At 38.9% G+C, this 11135-nt stretch overlaps 1 protein-coding gene across 2 annotated transcripts; it reads left to right on the top strand.

Annotated features, from left to right (window-relative positions):
• The first annotated feature begins 3301 nt into the window (after positions 1-3301).
• On the top strand, positions 3302-9368 carry rnaseh1 (ribonuclease H1). 2 transcript variants are annotated; one of them, XM_061901133.1, is made up of 8 exons: positions 3302-3559; positions 4037-4161; positions 4274-4399; positions 4641-4740; positions 4808-4862; positions 5064-5148; positions 8273-8397; positions 9119-9368. In XM_061901133.1, the coding sequence occupies exons 1-8, from the start codon at positions 3426-3428 to the stop codon at positions 9236-9238; spliced, it is 870 nt and encodes a 289-aa protein (XP_061757117.1). In that variant the 5' UTR covers positions 3302-3425; the 3' UTR covers positions 9239-9368. The 2 variants fall into 2 exon arrangements, with proteins under 2 accessions (XP_061757117.1, XP_061757116.1); XM_061901132.1 differs by having other exon boundaries at positions 3305-3559; positions 4238-4399.
• The last annotated feature ends 1767 nt before the right edge of the window (positions 9369-11135 follow it).

Below are 11135 nucleotides of genomic sequence, written 5' to 3'. Positions count from 1 at the left end.
TGTAATCTCTGATTGTCTCATCCTAACGTCATCATACGCGTCATCATTACACAACATTTTCAACAAGAAACTCCGCGGGAAATTTCAAATTGTAATTTAGTAAACTAAAAAGGCCGTATTGGCATTTGTTGCAATGTTAATATTTCATCATTGATATATAAACTATCAGACTGCGTGGTCGGTCGTAGTGGGTTTCAGTTAAATGAGATTTTCTTATTTAAACGGTGATAGCAGGTCAATTCTATGTGTCATACTTGATCATTTCGCGATATTGCCATATTTTGGCTGAAAGGATTTAGTGGAGAACATCCACGATAAAGTTTGCAACTTTCGGTGCTAAGAGAAAAGCCTTGCCTTTACCGAAAGTTGCAGACGATGACGTCACATGTTGATGGCTCCTCACATATTCACATTTATTTTAATGGGAGCCTCCAACAAAAACAGCTATTCGGACCGAGAAAACGACAATTTCCCCATTAATTTGAGCGAGGATGAAAGATTCGTGTTTGAGGATATTGATAGCGACGGACTAGAAAAAAAAATAAAAAAGTAAAAAAAATAATAAACGCGATTGCATTGAGACGGATTCATATGTTTTTAGAGACATTTACTAGGATAATTCTGGGAAATCCCTTATCTTTCTATTGTGTTGCTAGTGTTTTAGTGAGTTTAACAGTACCTGATAGTCGGAAGGGTTTGTCCACGGGTGTCTTGACGCGCAGTGTCTCAGGGAAGTCGACGGCAGCTATGGACGGCACAAGCTCAGCTGATATCCGGTAAGAAGCGACTTTTTACCACAATTTTCTCACCGAAACCTGCTGGTCGACATTCGGTTGGGATCCATGTCCGCTCTGATCCATAGTAAAGTTTCACCTCGGTGAATTTTAAACAAGGAATCACCGTGTGTTTGTGTGGCTAAAGGCTAAAGCTTCCCAACTCCATCTTTCTACTTTGACGTCTCCATTATTAATTGAACAAATTGCAAAGGATTCAGCAACACGGATATCCAAAATACTGTGTAATTATGCCGTTAAAGCAGACGACTTTTAGCTGTGTGTGTGCACAGCGCTCATATTCATAACAGCCCGTGACGTCTTGCGTACACGTCATCATTACGTGACGTTTTCAAGAAAAAACTCACGGGAAATTTAAAATTGCAATTTAGTAAACTAAAAAGGCCGTATTGGCATGTGTTGCAATGTTAATATTTCATCATTGATATACAGTATAAACTATCAGACTGCGTGGTCGGTAGTAGTGGGTTTCAGTAGGCCTTTAATTATTTGGTATTTTGTGAGTGTTTCTAGTCTCGTAATTATTTTTGAAGGTGTTGGCCCTGTGATGAGGTGGTGACTTGTCCAAGGTGTACGCCACCTTCCGCCCGAGTGCTGCAGGGATAGGCTCCAGTGGAAGGGCGTCACTAGACCTAATACTGTACTGGGGCACACCTGGGGCACAAATAATTCATGTGAGCGTGCAAAGCGCGCAAGCAAAAACATTTTTAGCACTTGTTTATCATAAAAAATACATAAATAGTGCTTTAAACTACGAAATCATATCAGATTATGTTGTATGGATCTTTGATTAACCACCTGAAATTAACTAATGCATTTGACCTACTTGTGCACTTTTTTACTCCAGACTTCTAAACTGCTACTGGTAAAAGCAAAAAGGAAGAGCAATGAATCTTTTTGAAATATATATTGCAGTAATCATCTGCAAATTTAACATCTACAAAAGTAAAACAAAAAATAAAGCACCCCTACATCTCTGGGTTCTTTTATATTATTTAATTTCCATTTATGCCAATTTGGCTAATCCTATTTCAGATACACAAAACTATCAAATATACACAAAACAATAAAGCCACAGTAGTAGAATAAATGAACAACTGTTGTGTGTCAGTTCAGGGAATCATTTTCTGAGAAGTAAACTGTAAAGTCTCGTTTTCATTTTTGCAAAGAGGTCAATCACTCTGGACAGACATGGAAATATTACAGTAACTGTTATAAAGTTGACCAGTGGTTCCCAACTGCTGGGTCGTGACATAAAAGTGGATTGTGTGTCATTTTCAGTGAGTCGCAGTCAGATGTGTGCATGAAGAAAAAAAAAGTTTAGGGAGAAAAAAAACAAATTGTGGCAACAAAACCAGATATTTTTCTAGTGACTATTAGTGAATATTTTAGAAAAAGGCAAACTGACTAACAAGTTGGAGGAGGACTCAGGACAGACATGGAAATATATGTTTTAAAAATCTAAATGGGGCAACAAAACCCGATATTTTCAGCCATCTTTCTGAAAACAAATACAGAAATGTTACTATTTTTTCTGGAAACAAAACCAGATGCTTTAGCTGTAGCCATTTTTCTGGTGACAAAACAAGATTATTTTAGTCAAAGTCACACCGATTAATAAGACAAGTTTACTGTGCTATTTTTCTGTGAAATAAACTTGAATGATTTAAAAATTTGGCTCACGACTTGATGATATGGAAACATGTTTTTCTTCCTGAAGATAAAACCATTTGAGAAGCACTCAACTCACACATGCTTACTCCAAATCATCATTGATGCAGAACCAGCAGACAATAACCAACATGATGTTTCATGTTCATTGGAAATTCCCCCGACAGCTCGTACAGCAAATGAATATGTTTGTCTTGATACAAGGAATAACGTTAGCTAACTTAGCATCAATTTAAGACAATGATGTTGCGTCACTAGCTAGGATTTCACTTACATCTCTCATTCCTCGCTTCTTCTCTGCTCCGGGCGAATAACTTTCTTAAATCCATCTAGGAGTTACAGTTTGAGTCAAATCAAAATCAAAATATTGTAATTAACAAGTTGTTGTTGGCTAACGTCACCTACCTCACGCAGTGATTCGAATCCCCCCCCCCCCCCTCTCTCTCTCTCTCTCTCTCTCTCTCTCTCTCTCTCTCTCTCAACCGAAGTCTCGATCCACACGTGAATAAATTACCATATTAAGTAGCCATGTGCACACTGTTTCGTGGAGTGAATACAATAGCAATCAATTACCATATTAAGTAGTATGTGCGCTGTTGTCTATGTTATGTAGACTTAAAACTCTGAAGCGTTTTTTTTTATTGGTGAAATTTTTACTGGGGCACTGCAGATCAACAGTGGGGCACGTGCCCCACTGAAATATGTCTGGCGACGCCCCTGCTCCAGCGACCCCCGTAAGGACAAGCGATAGCCAAATGGATGGATGAGGGAGGGTACTGTGGTTCACTCTCCAATACACTAGGTGGCGGTAATGCTTCTCTGACGTTGTAACCACCGCCGTTAAGCAAGCAAGAAGAAAAAGCTAGCATTAGCTTGGTTTGTCTGTTGGACCAATACAGCATAATCGTCCATGAGTGTCCACATCGCGATGGCAGCCGTCTGGGTGGTTTGCTGACTGACATGCTGACATTAGCTCGTCTTTTCAGGGCAGTGACATTAACCAAACGTGTCTGCAGCAGCGTTGACAATATGCCGAAAGGCGCCTTTTTCTACGCCGTGAGGAAAGGTTTGAAACCTGGAGTCTACAACTCCTGGTGAGACTTAATTGTTAAATAAACGTTTACTGTCTTAGGATTGCATACTAGCAGCATTTTAGTTCTGTGGACTCACGCCCACCCTACTCTGTTTACATATTTATATTTGTATACATATTTACATACATATACCATGAATTGATGAACGAGGACCCCGACTTAAACAAGCCAAAAAACTTATTCGGGTGTTACCATTTAGTGGTTAATTGCACGGAATATGTACTGTACTGTGTAAACTGTACTATGTCATAATTTATTCTTTCTTTGCAATCTGCTAATAAAAGTTTCAATCAATCAATCACAGAGCTTTAAGTATTTCTATTAGCTCACATTTACACAGAGAAAAAAAGTTTTTTGTAACCTTTTTTGGTTAATAATGTTTTTCAATTTTCTTCGGCAAGCCAATATATTTGGTATGGTAAAGTTATTTGTCAAACTTCGTCCAAGTGTCATTGCGTTCTTTGCCATGTACTACAGGGACGAATGTAAGGCTCAAGTGGACAAATTCCCTGCTGCTGCTTTCAAAAAGTTTGCATCTGAGAAGGAAGCCTGGACCTTTGTTCGAGGAGTGGAACCGTCTGGAGATCCTCACGTCAACAAAGGTGTGTTTACGCTTCATACGGACCTGTCATGAATGCTCTGAAATAATTGTTCAAATACCGTTTTCTACACATTCAGTTGTGGAGTCAAACCTCTGTATGCTTCCAAAGAAAGGACCCGAGCCTTTGGAGTACATCCCACTTGGGAAAAAGAGAAGTCGTGTAGAAGAAGAGGAGGTGGTTCCGTGCAAACGGGTCAAAGAGACAGACAGTTCTTCTTCAGATGGATTCACATACATGGGTAAGGTGTGTGTGTGTGTGTGTGTGTGTGTATGTGTATGTGTGTATGTGTGTGTGTGTGTGTGTGCGTGTGTGTGTGTGTGTGTGTGTGTGTGTGTCCTGGTGGCACTGAGATGATGCATTGGATTCATAGTTGTGTTTCAGAAACAGAGATGATGCCTTCTAGGATACGTTTTGGTCATCATTTCAAGTAGTGCACCTGTAGTTGCTGTATAAGTAAATAAACAGTTCATCTGCATCAGGCAACGCAGTGGTGGTGTACACCGACGGTTGCTGCACGTCCAACGGGAAGTTCGGCGCTCGAGCCGGCATCGGAGTGTACTGGGGCCCCCAGCACCGCCTGTGAGGAACACTGCACACGCAAACACACATGATGGAAGGTTTCCTCTCTGATTAACGTCGCCTGCAGGAATGTTGCCAAGCGGCTGCAGGGAAGACAAACTAACCAGCGTGCAGAAATACAGGCAAGCACCTTCACAGATCATCTTTGAGATGCTAACATAAACTTTAAGGTCTTCTCTAAAATCATTTCATAACATTTTCAATGATCTAATTCCTCTTTTCTCTCTTTCTCTTTGTGTATGTGTATGTGTGTGTTGTGTGTTGTGTGTTGTGTTGTGTGTGTGTGTTGTGTGTGTGTGTGTGTGTGTGTTTGTGTGTACTAGGCAGCCTGCGAGGCGCTGCAACAAGCCAAAAAAGAAAACATTGAGAAGCTGCTGGTCTACACAGATAGCATGTTCACAATCAACGGTGACTTTTCACTCCATCACTCTCGACAAGCACGACCTGAGTTCTCCCACCTTTCCTAATCATCCAGTCACGGTCACTATGACCAATAAAAAAACTTGGTTGGATAAGATTCAAACTTGACACCATTAAACTTTTCTTACTAGTGAGGTTACAGTGCCAAGATCAGCTTTAAAAGTAAACAAAAGTTGTTTTTTTACACAAATACACACTTTACATCAATTATTATTATTATTAGCAAGAGTAATAATAGTACTTGTATTTAGGGGTGCCTCAATCTGATATTGATATAGATCATCAGTGTATATATATATATATATATATATATATATATATATATATATATATATATATACACACACACACAGTGGGGCAAAAAAGTATTTAGTTAGCCACCGATTGTGCAAGTTCTCCCACTTAAAATGATGACAGGTCTATAATTTTCATCAAAGGTACACTTCAACTGTGAGAGACAGAATGTGAAAACAAATCCAGGAATTCACATTGTAGGAATTTTAAAGAATTTATTTGTAAATTATGGTGAAAAATAAGTATTTGGTAAACCATTGAAAGCTCTCACTGATGGAAGGAGGTTTTGGCTCAAAATCTTGCGATACATGGCCCCATTCATTCTTTCATTAACACGGGTGAATCATACTGTACCGTTAGCAGAAAAACATTCCCCAAAGCATGATGTTTCCACCCCTATGCTATACAGAAGGTATGGTGTTCTTGGGATGCAACTCAGTATTCTTCTTCCTCCAAACACGACGAGTTGACTTTATACCAAATAGTTCTATTTTGGTTTCATCTGACCACATGACATTCTCCCAATCCTCTGCTATATCATCCATGTATCCATTTTGGTATAAACTCAACTCGTCGTGTTTGGAGGAAGAAGTATACTGAGTTGCATCCCAAGAACACCAAACCTACTGTGAAGCATGGGGGTGGAAACATCATGCTTTGGGGCTGTTTTTCTGCTAAGGGGACAGGACGATTGACCCGTGTTAAGGGAAGAATGAATGGGGCCATGTATCGTGAGATTTTGAGCCAAAACCTCTTTCCATCAGTGAGAGTTGTGAATGGTTGACCAAATACTTATTTTCCACCATAACTTACAAATAAATTCTTTAAAATTCCTACAATGTGAATTCCTGGATTTTTTTCCACATTCTGTCTCTTACAGTTGAAGTGTACCTATGATGAAAATTACAGACCTCTGTCATCATTTTAAGTGCGAGAACTTGCACAATTGGTGGCTGACTAAATACTTTTTTGCCCCACTGTATTTATATATATATATACATATATATAAAAACAGCTATCGCATTATATGAGCCAGCATCTAAAAGGTTTAATATAAGAACCTCCGATACAAGCAATTTGTTCTGACACCTCTAACATCTTTTCTTGCCAGCTTAGCAGACAGATAACATTTTGTCTGAGCCTTTTAAGAGATTTTACTTCAAAACTGTAAAAAAAACACTGTGAAATTGAACATACACATATAAAATATTAACATTTAACTTGCATGAGTTACAAATTACTTCTCTGTAACATTGGAACATAAAATAAATGTATTAAAACAAATGTGCTAGCTTCATGCTAATGTACACTGGATATGCCATATAGTTGCTGCTAATTAACATTGACAATTTTAAATGATTTCAACACCTACAATTTGTTAATGAAAACTGCAACAAAGATGCATGATCAAACAGCTGGTGTGCAATAAATAAAATAAAGCATAAACTATTTGTAGGACTCAAGAAGACAGTTCAACTTAATTGCAAAAAAACCTACATTTTAGTAAAAAAAAAACTTAACTATGCATTTGTATTTTTATGGAATTTTGTGACATTCAAATTAAAAAGACTGTTTTAGATACTTTAATTATACAAATTAAATGATATCTCAGTAATACTTTGAAAAATAAGAAAAAAAACACAACACATTTTTTATAATTATTGCAGCAATACAGAACATGTAGAACATGCTAAAATGACTTGCGTCAATATTAATGTTGGATGCTCATAATTCTGGGTGTTCCTGAATGCAACCTTGATTTCCATAACCTTCATTAGTGCATAATATTGAGGAAGTGCTGGTTGTTGTGGTTACTGGGTAGCCTAGAGCTGCAGCGCTGACAGTGTTTTGATGGCTGCTGTTAAGGATGGGAGTAAAGTTTAAAAAAAAAGTGTCAGACTATGTGCTTCTGTCAGAATTTTACATCACGTACAAGACGTTTTTTGTACAATATCACCGCTTAGCACTTGTTGAGGGTGGCTCAATCTACGTACATTTAGCAGTGAAACAAGGCTCCGATAACTTCTCCTTTTTTAGGTCTAGTTCAGTGGTTTACACACTTTTTTTCACCAACTACCACCTCAGAAAACCCTTGGCTCTCCAAGTACCACCATAATGACCAACATTAAAATACAGTAGCATAATAGGCCTAAGTATTAAAAACAGGGCAGAGGTATTATTTAACAAGCCTATTTACCGGTAATAATTTTGGCCACTTTAACATTACACACAGTTTGAACAGTAACACTGTGTTTGACTAAAAGAAAATGATGATAATGATTATTTGGCGTACCACAAAATGGAGCACGTACCACATTTTGAGAATTACTGGTCTTGTTACTACTGTTTAGGTCAGCACAAGTGTCATAATAGAACCATGTTTCAGTGCCCAACCTACTTAGAAGTGTAATAAAAACAAGATTTAACTAAATAATATACAGTTAATTTCAGACCCAACTCGAACACTTCCATCCAGTATGCAGAGCACATGTGAATGCAACAAAATAACCCTTTATAAGCCTTTTTTTTTTTTTTTAATTCCCCCCTACAAAATATATAAAAAGAATGTATTATTCATGCTGTTCTCGGATCGATATTGACCAATAGTCAAAGCTGCAATATTAGCATCAGAAGTAAAAAAAAATGAAAATAAAAAAGGTTGTATTGAGACGCCCCTACTAGTAGAACTAGTATTGTGAACTTACTGTATCCAGTCTGAAGAGCTGTCAAGGTCTTGGCTGACGTCAGGCTGGGTCTCCATGGTAACAAGGATACCGTGAAGGTGTGGAAGTTTGTATTGATGTTCCTCCTCCTGCAGGCGTCACCAAGTGGGTGAAGAATTGGAAGCTGAACGGATGGAGGCTCAAGAGCGGCAGTCCTGTTGTCAACAAAGATGACTTTGAAAAGCTGGACCGCCTCAACCAGGAGCTGGAGGTGGTCTGGGTATGTTTGTGTTCACATGATAAATACAAGTACTTCCAAAACTGTACAATTTAGGAGAGCAAGCTCATATGTGTTTACTGTGGTTGCTATGGTCTTCTGACTTAACCTTACTCTTGCCAGATCCTTGTAGTTCCCTGAGTTCCACACAAGGATCTGGGACATCTCAATAGGAGATGTATTTCAGAAGGCGGGGCCTTTTAAAAAAAATCATTGTATGTGATTGGATAAACCAATTGTCCGTTATCTTGAATGAGGTGCTACTTCATTCACTCACATCCAAATCAACCCGTGACACTGATGAGAGCGACGCTGGGAAATCCAAAACAGAACAGCCGACATATTGGATAACGACAGAGCAAAAAGTTCTCTGTTCATCTTTTAAATAATTAATATTCGATAGATTCGACAAAACAGATTCAATGGCAGAATCAATTTCAGCACACGACTCCTCGCTGCATGCCGCCATTGTTGTTTGAATCAGTCGCTTCGGCGCTACGTCACATCTATGAAATCCCACCCGGCGATCCCGTTTGGTTCATTATTTTTTGCTATCTTGAAGGAGTTTGCATTGCCCTCGAGCCCAGATCCTTGTGTGGAGCTCAGCGAACTACAAGGATCTGGCGAGAGTCAGGTTACTTCTGAATCCCGGCAGGACTGATATTGAATGTTGTAAGGCATGATGTGTTTTAATGTGAACTCTTTTATTCTCCTCTTCCTCCAGATGCACATACCAGGTCATGCAGGCTACAGCGGCAACGAGGAGGCTGACAGATTGTCGAGAGAAGGAGCTGCCAAGTCCACAAACGATGATCTCTCTAATGATGACAATGATGACTGGTGATCTCCACTCGGCACCACTCTTGTTTCTAACTTTTAGATGTCTTTTTGTTTTCTTCTGGGTTGGACTGTTCACGCTGTGAACATGACCTCTGTTAATTATTGTTTTTTCAATAAAGTCCGTATATGCCTCATTCTCCGTGTTTGGCTGTGATGCAGTGTGGAGAACAGGAAGAAAGAAATATTTAAGGCTGAGGAAAATTTGTCATGAATGCAGCATGTAATGACACATATTGTCCGCCAGGGGGCACTTTAAGATTAAAGGTTGTGTATTGGGTCAGCTGTGCTAAAGTTTCATCATTTAATTCAGAGCATTTATTGTTAATCGCACTTTTCTGAAGACAAACGTATAGTAATATAGTGGAGATTAGCTTTAAAAATATATTTTGCCGTCGTAAAAGTAATGGGACAGACATACATGGCTGCCAGTTAGGATGAATCTAGAAGGTGAGTTTTGAACAATTTTTATATAGTCTGCGACTTTACTCCCTTTATTCTTGAAATTTAAGAAACATATAGTGACAAATATGTTCTCATTAGAGCCTGCTTCTTTATGTGACGCTAAAATCAAACGAAATCATTGATACATGTGACTTAGCCTTCTGGAGACTTCATGGCCTTGACACATCTCATGCTAGGTGCACGGCTTCATGTTAGCATTTGAAGGAAATTAATATTTTTAAAACTAACTACACACATTACTACCATTCACACACACCTAATAAAATGAGTACATACATTTTCCCATCATATTTCTGCATGCTAACGACCATATACAAACCCCGTTTCCATATGAGTTGGGAAATGTTAGATGTAAATATAAACGGAATATAATGATTTGCAAATCCTTTTTAACCCATATTCAATTGAATGCACTACAAAAACAAGATAGTTGATGTTCACACTCATAAACTTTTTTTTTTTGGAAAATAATAATTGACTTAGAATTTAATGGCTGCAACACGTACCAAAGTAGTTGGGAAGGGGCATGTTCACCACTGTGTTACATCACCTTTTCTTCTAACAAGACTCAATAAACGTTTGGGAACTGAGGAAACTAATTGTTGAAGCTTTGAAAGTGGAATTCTTTCCCATTCTTGTTTTATGTAGAGCTTCAGTCGTTCAACTGTCCGGGGTCTCCGCTGTCGTATTTTACGCTTCATAATGCGCCACAAATTTTCGATGGGAGACAGGTCTGGACTGCAGGCGGGCCAGGAAAGTACCCGCACTCTTTTTTCATGAAGCCACGCTGTTGTAATACTTGTCTTGCTGAAATAAGCTGGGGCTTCCACGATAACGTTGCTTGGATGACAACATATATTGCTCCAAAACCTGTATGGACCTTTCAGCGTTAATGGTGCCTTTACAGATGTGTAAGTTACCTATGCCTTGGGCACTAACACACCCCCGTACCATCACAGATGCTGGCTTTTGACTTTGCGACTATAACAATCCGAATGGTTATTTTCCTGTTTGTTCTGGAGGACACCACATCCTCTGTTTCCAAATATAATTTGAAATTTGGACTCGTCAGAACACAAAACACCTTTCCGCTTTGCGTCAGTCCATCTTAGGTGACCTCGGCCCCAGCCAAGCCGGCGGTGTTTCAGGATATTGTTGATAAATGGATTTGGCTTTGCATTGTAGGGTTTTAACTTGCACTTACAGATGTAGCGAACAACTGTAGTTACTGACAGTGGTTTTATGAAGTTTTCAGTACCGCCTGAGGGATCAAAAGTCCGTAATATCAGCGCTTACATGCAGTGATTTCTCCAGATTCTCTGAACTTTTTGATGATTTTACGGACCGTAGCTGGTAAAATCCCTATATTCCTTGCAATGGCTTGTTGAGAAATGTTGTTCTAAAACTGTTCGACAATTTGCTTACAAAGTGGTGACCCT

This window comes from Nerophis ophidion, linkage group LG05 (genome assembly GCF_033978795.1).
Source record: "Nerophis ophidion isolate RoL-2023_Sa linkage group LG05, RoL_Noph_v1.0, whole genome shotgun sequence".
Classification (NCBI taxonomy): Eukaryota; Metazoa; Chordata; class Actinopteri; order Syngnathiformes; family Syngnathidae; genus Nerophis; species Nerophis ophidion.
Note: the sequence above shows the minus strand (reverse complement) of the source record. Positions and strands in the feature narration are given on the sequence as shown.

Coding starts and splice junctions, on each gene's coding strand:
- rnaseh1 (XM_061901132.1), top strand. CDS start 3,426: ATGCTGACATTAGCTCGTCTTTTCAGGGCAGTGACATTAACCAAACGT. Junction 4,162..4,237: donor AGATCCTCACGTCAACAAAG/GTGTGTTTACGC, acceptor CTACACATTCAG/TTGTGGAGTCAAACCTCTGT. Junction 5,149..8,272: donor TAGCATGTTCACAATCAACG/GTGACTTTTCAC, acceptor CTCCTCCTGCAG/GCGTCACCAAGTGGGTGAAG.